This window comes from Pleurodeles waltl, chromosome 1_2 (assembly GCF_031143425.1).
Source record: "Pleurodeles waltl isolate 20211129_DDA chromosome 1_2, aPleWal1.hap1.20221129, whole genome shotgun sequence".
NCBI lineage: Eukaryota > Metazoa > Chordata > Amphibia > Caudata > Salamandridae > Pleurodeles > Pleurodeles waltl.
Window position 1 is genome coordinate 1,349,458,775 of NC_090437.1, and position 14,159 is coordinate 1,349,472,933.

The 14,159-nt window shown below is 50.9% G+C and overlaps 1 protein-coding gene across 2 annotated transcripts in view; it reads left to right on the forward strand.

The window, feature by feature from the left end:
- Positions 1–14,159, forward strand: part of LOC138252733 (NACHT, LRR and PYD domains-containing protein 3-like) — a 451,062-nt gene that overhangs the window by 284,119 nt on the left and 152,784 nt on the right. For both annotated transcript variants that reach the window (XM_069205763.1, XM_069205764.1), the window contains one exon: positions 3,504–3,671. In XM_069205763.1, coding sequence (XP_069061864.1) covers positions 3,504–3,671 — 168 coding nt within the window. The remainder of the gene's footprint in view (positions 1–3,503; positions 3,672–14,159) is intronic.

Sequence of the window (14,159 nt, forward strand, 5' to 3'; positions counted from 1 at the left end):
AATAAAGGTAATTTATTTTTATGACAATATGCCAAAGTATCTCAGAGTGTACCCTCAGTGAGAGGATAGCAAATATACACAAGTTATATGTACACAATACCAAAAATATGCAGTATAGTCTTAGAAAACAGTGCAAACAATGTATAGTTACAATAGGATGCAATGGGGACACATAGGGATAGGGGCAACACAAACCATATACTCCAAAAGTGGAATGCGAACCACGAATGGACCCCAAACCTATGTGACCTTGTAGAGGGTCGCTGGGACTATTAGAAAATAGTGAGAGTTAGAAAAAACGCCCTCCCCAAGACCCTGAAAAGTGAGTGCAAAGTGCACTGGAGTTCCCCAGAAGACAAAGAAGTCGTGATAGAGGAATAATGCAGGAAAGACACAAACCAACAATGCAACAACTGTGGATTTCCAATCTAGGGTACCTGTGGAACAAGGGAACCAAGTCCAAAAGTCACAAGCTAGTCGGAGATGGGCAGATGCCCAGGAAATGCCAGCTGTGGGTGCAAAGAAGCTTCTACTGGACAGAAGAAGCTGAGGTTTCTGCAGGAACGAAAAGGGCTAGAGACTTCCACTTTGGTGGACGGATCCCTCTTGCCGTGGAGAGTCGTGCAGAAGTGTTTTCCCGCCAAAAGAACGCCAACAAGCCTTGCTAGCTGCAAATTGTGCGGTTAGCGTTTTTGGATGCTGCTATGGCTCAGGAGGGACCAGGATGTCGCAAATTGCGTCAGGAGAGAGAGGGGACGTCGAGCAAGACAAGGAGCCCTCTCAGCAGCAGGTAGCACCCGGAGAAGTGCCAGAAACAGGCACTACGAGGATGTGTGAAACGGTGCTCACCCGAAGTTGCACAAAGGAGTCCCACGTCGCCGGAGACCAACTTAGAAAGTCGTGCAATGCAGGTTAGAGTGCCGTGGACCCAGGCTTGGCTGTGCACAAAGGATTTCCGCTGGAAGTGCACAGGGGCCGGAGTAGTTGCAAAAGACGCAGTTTCCAACAATGCAGTCTGGCGTGGGGAGGCAATGACTTACCTCCACCAAACTTGGACTGAAGAGTCACTGGACTGTGGGAGTCACTTGGACAGAGTTGCTGGATTCAAGGGACCACGCTCGTCGTGCTGAGAGGAGACCCAAGGGACCGGTAATGCAGCTTTTTGGTGCCTGCGGTTGCAGGGGGAAGATTCCGTCGACCCACGGGAGATTTCTTCGGAGCTTCTAGTGCAGAGAGGAGGCAGACTACCCCCACAGCATGCACCACCAGGAAAACAGTCGAGAAGGCGGCAGGATCAGCGTTACAGAGTTGCAGTAGTCGTCTTTGCTACTATGTTGCAGTTTTGCAGGCTTCCAGCGCGGTCAGCAGTCGATTCCTTGGCAGAAGGTGAAGAGAGAGATGCAGAGGAACTCTGATGAGCTCTTGCATTCGTTATCTAAAGTTTCCCCAGAGACACAGACCCTAAATAGCCAGAAAAGAGGGTTTGGCTACCTAGGAGAGAGGATAGGCTAGCAACACCTGAAGGAGCCTATCAGAAGGAGTCTCTGACGTCACCTGGTGGCACTGGCCACTCAGAGTAGTCCAGTGTGCCAGCAGCACCTCTGTTTCCAAGATGGCAGAGGTCTGGAGCACACTGGAGGAGCTCTGGACACCTCCCAGGGGAGGTGCAGGTCAGGGGAGTGGTCACTCCCCTTTCCTTTGTCCAGTTTCGCGCCAGAGCAGGGCTAAGGGGTCCCCTGAACCGGTGTAGACTGGCTTATGCAGAATTGGGCACATCTGTGCCCAAGAAAGCATTTCCAGAGGCTGGGGGAGGCTACTCCTCCCCTGCCTTCACACCATTTTCCAAAGGGAGAGGGTGTAACACCCTCTCTCAGAGGAGGTCCTTTGTTCTGCCATCCTGGGACAAGCCTGGCTTGACCCCAGGGGGGCAGAAACCTGTCTGAGGGGTTGGCAGCAGCAGCAGCAGTGAAACCCCAGGAAAGGCAGTTTGGCAGTTCCAGGGTCTGTGCTACAGACCACTGGGATCATGGGACTGTGCCAACTATGCCAGGATGGCATAGAGGGGGCGATTCCATGATCATAGACATGTTACATGGCCATATTCGGAGTTACCATTGTGAAGCTACATATAGGTCGTGACATATATGTAGTGCACGCGTGTATTGGTGTCCCCGCACTCACAAAGTCCAGGGAATTGGCCCTGAACAATGTGGGGGCACCTTGGCTAGTGCCAGGGTGCCCTCACACTAAGTAACTTTGCACCTAACCTTTACCAGGTAAAGGTTAGACATATAGGTGACTTATAAGTTACTTAAGTGCAGTGTAAAATGGCTGTGAAATAACGTGGACGTTATTTCACTCAGGCTGCAGTGGCAGGCCTGTGTAAGAATTGTCAGAGCTCCCTATGGGTGGCAAAAGAAATGCTGCAGCCCATAGGGATCTCCTGGAACCCCAATACCCTGGGTACCTTAGTACCATATACTAGGGAATTATAAGGGTGTTCCAGTAAGCCAATGTAAATTGGTAAAATTGGTCACTAGCCTGTTAGTGACAATTTGGAAAGAAATGAGAGAGCATAACCACTGAGGTTCTGATTAGCAGAGCCTCAGTGAGACAGTTAGTCACTACACAGGTAACACATTCAGGCACACTTATGAGCACTGGGGCCCTGGAGAACAGGGTCCCAGTGACACATACAACTAAAACAACATATATACAGTGAAAAATGGGGGTAACATGCCAGGCAAGATGGTACTTTCCTACAGTGGAGTGATCAGGTTTGTGACTGGGACAAGTGAGAGGAGGCTGGGGTAAGAAGAGGCTGAGGTAAGTGGAGGATGGGGGAAGAGGAGGCTGGGGTAAGAGATGGCTGGGAAACAAGAAAGCTAGAGTGAGAGAACGCTGGGGTAAGAAGAGGCTGGGGTAAGAGGAGGCTGGTTAAGAGGAGGCTGGGGTAAGTGGAGGCCAGGGTAAGAGGAGGCTGATAAAAGAGGAGGCTGTGGTAAGAGGAGGCTGGGGTAAGTGGAGGTCAGGTAAGTGGAGGTCGGGGTAGGAGGATGCTTGGAAACAAGAAGGCTGCAGTAAGTGGAAGCTGAGTAAGAGGATGATGGGGTAAGAGGAGGCTGGGGTAAGAAGAGGCTGGTGTAAGAGGAGGCTGAGGTAAGTGGAGGCTGGGTTCGAGGATGATGGGGTAAGAGGAAGAGGGGTTAAGAGGATGACGGGGTAATAGAAGACTAGGGTGAGTGGAGATGAGCTATGAGGGCACTGGGCATATCACAGTGCCCATCAACCCTTCCCTCTTCCTCACCACATTGTAATTCCTGTCTATTTCCCTTCCAGCCACAAATCCTACACTGCTTCGTTCCTACACTAAGTCATGGCCCTCCTCCTCCTCATGCTGCCAGCCCTCCCCTCACCCTTGGCTTCTTGTGTTCCCTGCGGATTCGAAGCCTCGCTTCTCAGTGACTGCACTGAGCACTCACCCTGATATCCATTCTCTCCAGTCTCTTTGACACAGGTCTCACTGATGGAGGCGCCGAGGAGCTATGTTCAGCTCTCTCCACAAGCACATATATGACTCAACTCGACCTCAGCCGAAATTCCTTCACTGCGAAGTCCACTCGCAGCTTCGTGCACCTCATCGAGGCCTCTCAGAGCCTGGAGAGCCTGGAGTAAGTACCTTCAGAGTATCTTTAGAAGAAGTCACAGGGGCATATTTATTTATGCCTCCCTTGCGCTGCTGTTGTGTCACTTTTTGTGAAACTCCAGTGGCACAGACCTCTCAAATCAAATCAAATCAAATCAAATCATTAACATTTATAAAGCGCGCTACTCACCCGTGCGGGTCTCAAGGCGCTAGGGGAAGAAGGGGGGGTTATCGCTGCTCGAACAGCCAGGTCTTTAGGAGTCTCCGGAAAGCGGAGTGGTCCTGGGTGGTCCTGAGGTTGGTGGGGAGGGAGTTCCAGGTCTTGGCCGCCAGGAAGGAGAAAGATCTCCCACCCGCCGTGGAGCGGCGGATGCGAGGGACAGCAGCGAGTGCGAGGCCAGAGGAGCGGAGGAGGCGGGTGGGGACGTAGAAGCTGAGGCGTCTGTTGAGGTATTCCGGTCCCTTGTCATGGAGGGCTTTGTGTGCGTGGGTGAGAAGTCGGAAGGTGATCCTTTTGCTGACTGGGAGCCAGTGCAGGTGTCTTAGGTGTGTGGAGATGTGGCTGCTGCAGGGTATGTCGAGGATGAGGCGGGCCGAGGCGTTTTGAATGCGTTGCAGGAAATTTTGGAGTTTGGCTGTGGTCCCGGTGTAGAGGGTGTTGCCGTAGTCCAGGCGGCTCGTGACGAGGGCGTGGGTCACGGTTTTTCTGGTGTCGGCGGGGATCCAGCGGAAGATCTTGCGGAGCATGCGGAGGGTGAGGAAGCAGGCGGAGGACACGGCGTTGACTTGCTTGGTCATGGTGAGAAGAGGGTCCAAGATGAAGCCGAGGTTGCGGGCGTGGTCTGTGGGGGTCGGTGCGGTGCCGAGGGCCGTGGGCCACCAGGAGTCATCCCAGGCGGACGGGGTGTTGCCGAGGATGAGGACTTCCGTTTTTTCAGAGTTCAGCTTTAGGCGGCTGAGCCTCATCCAATCTGCGACGTCCTTCATACCCTCTTGTAGGTTGGTCTTGGTGCTGGCGTGGTCCTTGGTGAGGCAGAGTATAAGTTGGGTGTTGTCGGCGTAGGAGGTGATGATGATGTCGTGCTTGCGTACGATGTTGGCGAGGGGGTTCATGTAGACATTGAAGAGTGTCGGACTGAGTGATGAGCCTTGGGGTACGCCGCAGATGATCTCGGTGGGTTCTGAGCGAAACGGAGGGAGGTAAACTCTTTGGGAACGGTTTGAGAGGAAGGAGGCGATCCAGTCCAGGGCCTGGCCTTGGATTCCGGTGGAGCGGAGGCGGGTGATTAGGGTGCGGTGACAGACGGTGTCAAAGGCAGCCGAGAGGTCGAGCAGAATGAGGGCGACTGTTTCACCGTTGTCCATCGGGGTTCTGATGTCATCAGTGACTGAGATGAGGGCGGTTTCAGTGCTGTGGTTGGTTCGGAATCCGGTTTGTGAGGGGTCGAGCAGGTTGTTGTCTTCCAGGAAGGTGGTCAGCTGCTTGTTGACGGTCTTCTCTATTACTTTGGCTGGGAAAGGCAGAATAGAGATGGGGCGGAAGTTTTTCAGGTCGCTCGGGTCAGCCGTAGGTTTCTTTAGTAGGGCGTTGACTTCGGCGTGTTTCCAGCATTCGGGGAAGGTAGCAGAAGAAAAAGAAGAGTTGATGACGGTCTGGAGGTGCGGGGCGATGATGTCGTCGGCTTTGTTAAAGATGAAGTGCGGGCAGGGGTCCGAAGGGGCGCCGGAGTGGATAGAGTTCATGATGGATTTGGTTTCTTCCGTGTTGATGTGGGACCAGTTGTTGAGGGTGATGGCCGTGGATGCCGGTTCGGTGGTGTTTGGTTGGGTCTGGTGTCCGAAGCTGTCGTGGAGGTCGCTAATCTTGCGATGGAAGAAAGTGGCGAGGGATTCGCACAGATCCTGTGAGGGCGTGACGGCGTTGGCGTTGGCGCTGGGGTTGGAGAACTCCTTGACGATGCTGAAGAGTTCTCTGCTGTTGTGTCTGTTTTTGTCCAGTCTGTCGGTGAAAAAGTTCCTTTTGGCAGCGCGGATCAGGTGGTAGTGTTCGCGGGTAGCGTTCTTGAGGGCGGTCATGTTGTCAGCGGTGCGGTCCTTGCGCCAGGCTTTCTCAAGGGCGCAACAAGTTTTCTTTGATTCTTTGAGGGTGTCAGAGAACCAGAGAGGTTTTTTGGTGTTGGTCTGTCGATGTGTGCGTTTGAGGGGAGCAAGGATGTCTGCGCAGTTGGAGATCCAGTTTGTGAGGTTGAGGGCTGCGTCGTTGGGGTCGGTGGTGAGGGTGGGTTGGTTGGCGGCGAGTGCGGAGAAGAGTTTCTCTTCGGGGATCTTGTTCCACTGTCGACGAGGGATGGGTTGGGTGCGGAGGTGGCGGGTCTCGTGTCGGAATGTGAAGTGGACGCAGCTGTGGTCGGTCCAGTGTAGGGCGGAGGCGTGGCTGAAGAAGACGTGTTTGCTGGCGGAGAAGATGGGGTCAAGCGTGTGTCCGGCGATGTGGGTGGCGGTGTTCACCAGTTGTTTGAGGCCGAGGTTGGCGAGGTTGTCGAGCAGGGTGGTGGTGTTGGGGTTGTTGTTTTGTTCCAGGTGGAAGTTGAGGTCACCTAGGAGGATGTAGTCCGGCGAGGCGAGGGCGTGCGGGAAGATGAAGTCGGCGATGGCGTCGCTGAAAGGGGCGCGTGGCCCGGGAGGACGGTAGACGAGGAATCCTCTGAGGGTGGTCCTCGGATCGGTGCAAATCTGAAAATGCAGGTGTTCAGCGGCGAGAGGGGTGTCTTCGGTGGAGGTGGTGATGCTGATGGAGTCTTTGAAGACGATGGCGATACCTCCTCCTACCTGGTTGGTGCGGTCTTTTCTGGAGATCTTGTAGCCTTCGGGGATGGCAGTGGCGATGTCAGGGGCCCGAGGAGGCGTTCATCCAGGTCTCCGTGATGAAGGCGACGTCCGGTGCTATGGAGTCCAGGAGGTCCCAGAGTTCAACGGCGTGTTTGTGGACGGAGCGAGCGTTGACTAGGATGCACTTGAGGTGGTTGATGGCGTGTGGGCTTGTGGTCGTGGTTGTTGCGTGGTGAAAGGTGCGTTTGCAGGAGTTGCAGGCGAAGGGTCCATGGGTGCGTTTGGGGTGAGCTTGGAAGCAAGTGTTGTAGCGTCCTGGGTTGAGGGCGTGGAGGGTGGTGGGGTCGTAGCGGGTCAGCGGGGCTTGGGAGAGCTGGGGACCAGGGGTCGTGGCGCTGGGCGCGGGACAGACGCGGACGGGCGCAGACGGGCTTGCCTCTGGCATGCCTCCGGCGCGCCAGCGGCGCGCCAGCGGCGCAGGCGTGCAGCGGCCGCCTATGAGGTAGGAGGGGGTGGAGAGGTCAGGTGGGGGCGAATGGGAGCTGGGGGGCGGGGCGTGCAGGAGGTCGCGGCGGGAAAGCGCGAGGGAGGGGGGACAGGTAGAGTGAGAAGAGCTGGGGAGGGGGGTTTAAGGGTGGAGGGGGGTGAGTGTTAGGAGGTTTAGGAGATAAGGGAGAAAGATAGGAGTAGGGTTGAGAAGATAGGGGAGGGGGGGTTGTAGAGGTGGGTGAGGGTGAGAGGTAGAGTGAGAGGATAGGAAGATAGGTAATAGAGGGGGTGAGGGAGGGGGGAGAGATAGAGAAATAGATAGAGAAAATAGATAGATAGGGAAATCGATAGGGAAATAGATAGAGAGATAGGAAGATAGGAGGAGGTGGAGAGTGAGGGAGTTAGTGGGATAGAGCGATAGAGAGATAGGTAGATAGGAGGAGTGAGGGAGGTAGATAGTGAACGGGTTAGATAGGGGAGATAGAGAGGGGGATGCGAGTGGGGGAGGCAGGAGCGGGAGGGCAGGCGCGGGGAGAAGAGGACGGAGGAGGCAGAAGAGCCGAAGGCAGAAGACAAGAAGAACAGAAGACAAGAAGAACAGAAGAACAGAAGACAAGAAGAACAGAAGAACAGAAGAACAGAAGACCGGAAGGAGAGAAGAAAGGAAGATCAGAAGACCGGAAGGAGAGAAGAAAGGAAGACCGGAAGAACACATAAGAACACAGAAGAACACAGAAGAAGATACAGAAAACGAAGAACAGAGGGCAGAAGACCACAGAAGAAGATGAGGAAGAAGAGAAGAAGAGTGAAGACAGGGGAAAGAAGAGTACAGAAGAAGATTACAGACGAGGAGCGAGGAGGAAGAACAGAAGAACAGAGAAGAAGAAAAGAAGAAAAGAAGCAGGAGCAGGAGAGAGGGTGAGTAGCGCGGGCCAGAGCGAGGGGCTGGGAGGGGGGGTACTTACTGTGAGGTGGGTCTCAGGAACTCAGGAACCTGGAGGAGCTGCAGCGGCAGGGGGAGCGACCTATCCTTGGGTCAACCACATCTATGAGGCCACGCAAAGTCACTTTGCGTGGCTTTTCATGGCCTTGTACATATGGAATATGGCAAGGCAGCGCAAATCACTGCGTTGCCTTACTCTGCGTCAGGGGGAATCCCATGGGCGTTGTAGTGTGCTTTCCCACGCAACACCCATGGATTTTGAGATTTACCAAATCATGTAAACCAGGGAATGCGCAAAAACCTTACAGCTCACGTTAGTATCTTTTTTTATTCTTGTTATGTATGTTGCATTCTGAAGCACTCATAGAAAGAGGATAACGCCTCTCAGGATTGTTTTTGTGCAGGAAGGTGCCCCTTCCTGCACAAAACAATCCTGCATACAACGCAGAGTCCCTTGTCCTATGGTGCAAGTGTGCCTGCATTGGCTCTAGGCTTCCAAAACGGCACCAGCGTACCGGGAAAGGAATGCACCGTATTGCATAGACACAGTGCGTTCTTGCACTTTCACTTTGGCGTAGGTCACCGCAGCAAGGTGTTTTGCTGCCCTGCTCTTATCTACACCAAAGCCCCGTAGATGAGGGACACAGTGTCCCTAGAGTTCATCTTATAACTCAATGTTTCAGAGTTCTAGGTCTTGGTCACCTGCGATTTCTTACACATCCCTGCATGAATCCTTTGTCATCTTGAGAAATGTAACAGTTTGTTTGGTTCCTAAAATCAATGCTGACACACAAAGAGTTTTCAGAAGGCAGAAACCCTGTGAGATGTGGGCCAGTAGGCAAGCACCACACTGTCATTCATGCTCAGGCAGGAGGCTTGGAGGGGCAAATCATTATTAGCCCTTGGGTGGCAGGAGAACCCCTCAGCCCGGGGTGAAAGAGGGGCTCACCACTGACACCATGTGGGGTCTTGGTCAGACAGTGGTGAGGTGAGGAAGTTTGTGGTGCATAGGGAGAAGCTGTTCTGTATCAATCAATCAATTTGAGATTTGGAAAGTTCACTACTCACCCGTGAGGGTCTCAAGGCGCTGAGGAGGGCAGGGCAGAGAAGGTGGCGGGGGGAGGTGCTGCTACTGCTCGAACAGCCAGGTCTTGAGAAGTTTCCTGAAGGTAAGGAGGTCTTTGGTCTGTATGTGGCCACTAGATGGTGGGCATGAGTTGAACAGACAGGTGGGGGTTTGACCACATAGGAGGAGGATCATGAAGGGTTTCAAACAGACCCTTTCACAAGGCCGGCCTCAAACCTCAGAAGGACGTACTTGCTCCTCACTCAAGATCCAGTCAAGATCTTCTGCCTTATACATACATGCATGGAGAGTTCTCCACATCTGACCCAAGGAGAAGGTCACACTGTGTTGATAACAGGCTGCATGATAGTGCTAGGACTTGAGCATGATAGCAGAAGGTACAAGCGCTTCTCAGCTACTCTGGACCATCAACCTTTAACCATAAAAGTGTGCTGTTCCTCATGAAAGGAGAAAAGAAAAGAGTCTGTCACAGACACTGTACCGCATTGGACCATTTATTCTCCTGCAGCATAGCGTGGTCCTCTGCTTATACCTAAGTGTGAGAAAGTGCCTCTTTTGACATGGTGACCCCCCACTTTGTGCCTGAAACATGATGTGGTTTCAAATTATAAGTGCCCTGGGCTCCTGCTAAATGGGTTCCCAGGGCCGGATCTCTTCCCAAAACTGTACTATGTTTGGCACTTCAGCCACCTTTGCGAGTCCCTAGTAAGTGATATCCCTGATGCCTAGGACATGGGTATTGCAGAGAGCCCCACAGAGCTGCAGCACCAATTGTGCCACTCTGAGAGGCCCGCACCATCCTCCAGCAGACTGCCATTGCAAGTGCATGACAAGGTGAATCTAAAAGTTGCAAACTCAACATGACACTCACCAAGAGTGCCCTGTCCACTAACACTGTATGCACTATAGGTAAGTCACCCCTCTGGCAGCCCTAAGACAGGGTGTATTATAATGCATGTGAGGGCGTATGTGTGCACAAGCAAATATGCCTCTACTGTGTCTTTGCTAAACCTTAAGACATAGTAAGTGTACAGAGCAGCCATAGCAAATGCCTGTGCTTGACACTGGTTATTACGAGTTCCCCAGCTACATGATGGCTACTCTGAACCCTGGGTTGTTTGGTATCAAACAACTCAGGATAATAAACCCACACCGATGTCAGTATTATAAAATGTACACAGGGGGCACTTTAGATGTGCCCCCTGTAAAACCAAACAGGCCTGAATGGTTTCTGACTGGTCTTAACCAGCCTTCCGCCACACAACATGATTCTTGACTCCTGCGGTGAGAGCCTTTTTGCTCTCAGGAGCCAGAACACAAAGCCTTTTCTGGGTGAAGGTGTCACCCCTCCTCCCCCAGGCAGGCACCCTGCCCCAGCAGTCGGCTTCAAAGGCCTTATCACCTTTGAAATGTGACCCCTGCCTCTGCTGCTAGCAGCAGAGCAGAGGGCCTCCCAATGTTTTTGCCCCCACTTTAGGTGGGAAAACCAGCAGGGAAACTCAGCCAGAGGAGAAGTAGCCATCCCCAGTCTGTACCACTACTCCATTTAATTTCCTCCATCTTGAATGGCAGGATAATAGCCAATCAGGGTTAGAGATGTGACCCCTTCCCGCAGGAAGTGGTCACTTAGTGGGTGTAACCACCCTAAAGTTGGTGGCCCACTGGCCACTGCCAGGTGCTCCCCCTAAAGCCTACTAAATGCAGTATTTAGTGGGCATCCATTGACCAACAGATCAGATTTGATGCCACAAGAAGACCAGGAGCAAAGAAGGCCCGAGGCACGAGAACAGAACCCCTGCTGCACAAAGAAAAAGGCACCAGTCCCTGCCTGATGCTTTAAGGACTTGATCATTACTGTTGAGATGTCACCTGAAAACTTGACGGACTCTACAAAACCCCAGAGCCCCTCCTGCCTTCTGCAAATCACCAAGAACATCCCCCAGAGTGAAGGTGTCACTCTCTTGTACCCTGCAAGCAAGGAACCAGTGAAGTTAAGTTCACTGACCGACTGCTGACCAACGAACCAGACCTAGCAGCCTGACCAAAATCCACACAATGGACCCAAAAGACAAAAGATATAAGTGTGCCAAGTTTGGTGGCACTGGGACTTTCAGGGCCTGAGACGTACTGTTACTGGACTCCTAACGTCATACACCCAGAAGAAAAGTCCACTCTGGACGCCCAAAGGGAGGACCAGTAAAGGGACTTCAGGACACTAAAAAAATCACCCCCCATAGTGGCCCTGCTGACCTGTGACCTGCTCTTGGCTCCAAGGACTCAAAAATTCATGACTCCTGGCTGAGCAGTCTCCACTGCACCCAGCCTCCCTGGCCCCAGCATCGACAAACCAGCTGGGCTCTAGAGGTCGCTAAGCCTTTGTGACCTCCACCCTCTAAAGGGACCCCCTAGACTTACCTTTAAGTCCGTCCGTGCAGTGTGTTTCCAAGTGGGTCCCCCTCTCCATTGTGCACCAGCTCCAAGAATTTCAGCCACTGCTCCCACTTGAACCACAAACCACCCAAGCTTCTCCAGCTGGCCCACAGGACATCTCGACAATTGTAACCTAAAATTAGAAGGTGACACTTGTGAGAGCATTGTGTGATTTTATATGCATTTTTAAATATTTTCCCATTCATTTCTATGGTGCGTAATTACTCACACAAAAAGAACATTTTCTAAACTTGGAAAAATAATACCTAAAAAAGTACTTACTGTAAATTGATGATCTTGGTCTCAAAAGGTTTACAAAAATCTTAAGTATTGTTATACATTGGTCTCAAGGTATTCTTTTGAGTTTGTGTCCACATTTATTGATGCTGTGAGTACAACAAATGCCTAGCGGATCTCCAAGATAAGCCTAACTGCTCGACCCCACTACCACAAAGTAGAGCATAGGTGGTCTGTTTTTTACCTCTGAATACCAAAGTGGAGTTGCTTGGACTCTCTGCACAGTGCACATCTTTTTTGTACACTATATAGAGAGCCAGGCTCCTACATTTGATTGATCAGCGGTGGGATACAAGACTTTGCATTTGCTGATATCACTTTGTCACTAAGTCATCAGACAAATAACTCTAAAAAATGTCTTTAGCCTAGTTGTATTTTGCATTTGGACTATTTTTCAAAAAATCTCATTTAATTGCTAGGGTGCTGCTTAGGGCCCTGAAATAGTTGTTACCATTGTTAGGCTTTACAAAAAGTTTTCAAAAAGTCTGCAAAGGTTTTTCCAAAAGTTAAAAAGGTCCCAACTTTAGTGAGAAAAATACCTGATGCAGAAAACCAGACTCAGGAGCTTGACCTGACCCCTTGGATGGGAATGAAGTACCCCAGACTAAGGACTCTCTGCAAAGGATATGAAATTTACAGAAACTCTTAGGAGACTAATATTAATATTAGACTGCACACTCAGTGTGATCCCTCAGAAACAGAAAATCAAGACAACTCAGAAGAAGATTAGGAGGAGGAGGTAGGATCCTTTGTCTCAGAAGTAGGAGCCCCTTCAGAGGAGGTTGTGGCTCTGGCTAGATTGACCAAAAGGCTGGATTTAGAAGCTCACATTTTGGAAATAGAGAAAAAAAGAATAAAGTTGGGCCTAGGACCCATCTTTGGTGGCGGCATACAAGTATCTAGGGAGAAGGAAAAGTATTTTAACCTAAGGAGTTGTCCCCCCTTTTTCAGAAGGTGAAAAATTGGGGGTCTCTATTGTGGCAACTGTTCTCAGGGAAATGCAGGGATAGACTCCTGACATTGAATGAGGCAGATGCTAAGTCTTATGACCTCATGAGGGTTACCCTGATGGAGGGCTTTAGGCTTACCACTGAAGAGTACTGTCAGAGTCACCAGATCCTCGGGGTCTGTGCACGTTCCAACATTTCCACCACAAGACAGCTCCAATACTCTGATTAGATTTGTCACAGAGTCTAAGAGAGTCCAAGTGGGGAAAAGGGGATTAGGAAGGGAACAGCTGGGAAGGAGACCTGTAGGAAGCAAAGGGTTAAAACACACAACATCAAAATTGCATCTCATGAGACCAGTACTAGGCAATGACTCTAAGCATTGTTATTCTGATAACATGAACAACCCGAGAATAGACTTAAAATGACTAGGCCTCAAGATGACTGAATACCTGTGAGGGAATCAAGAGAGGTTAAAGGAACTTTCAAATTCAAGTACTTTTCTTTTACATGAAAATCAGGAAACAATCTGAATAAGTTCTGAACCATCATGTGAATCTCTGTTAAGAATACATATCAGGAACACACAACATTCCATCTAGAACTCTGACCTTTTTTGTTCCCTCAAAATGTTGAAAACATGAGTTGCGTACATTGCAGATTTCCATATAGATAATAAACACCATAGGAGGATCGTGTACCATGAATAACACAACATAGATTCAAGGAATAAATCACGTGACTTGTCAACTCGAGTACTACCAAGTAAATTCCTAAGGAATGATCGCGTACAATGAATAACATGAATTAAGCACGAGGAAAGAATTGTGCGTCTTGCTGATTCGAATGGCACCATGTAACTGCCAAGGAATTGGTAGCGCACAATGAATAACATGAATTAAACACGATGAAAGAATTGCGCGTCCTGCCTACCATGTGTAGGAGGCTGGTACCATGTAACTGCCAAGAAACGGTAGCGCACAATTGTAGGAAAGTACCATCTTGCCTGGCACGTTACCCCCATATTTCACTGTATATATGTTGTTTTAGTCTATGTGTCACTGGGACCCTGCCAGCCAGGGCCCCAGTGCTCATAAGTGTGCCCTGTATGTGTTCCCTGTGTGATGACTAACTGTCTCGCTGAGGCTCTGCTAACCAGAACCTCAGTGGTTATGCTCTCTCTGCTTTCTAAATTGTCACTAACAGGCTAGTGACCAATTTCACCAATTCACATTGGCATACTGGAACACCCTTATAATTCCCTAGTATATGGTACTGAGGTAACCAGGGTATTGGGGTTCCAGGAGCTCTCTAGGGGCTGCAGCATTTCTTTTGCCACCCATAGGGAGATCTGAAAATTCTTACACAGGCCTGCCAGTGCAGCCTGAGTGAAATAACGTCCACGTTATTTCACAGCCCTTTACCACTGCACTTGAGTAACTTATAAGTCACCTATATGTCTAACCTTCACCTGGTGAAGGTTGGGTGCTA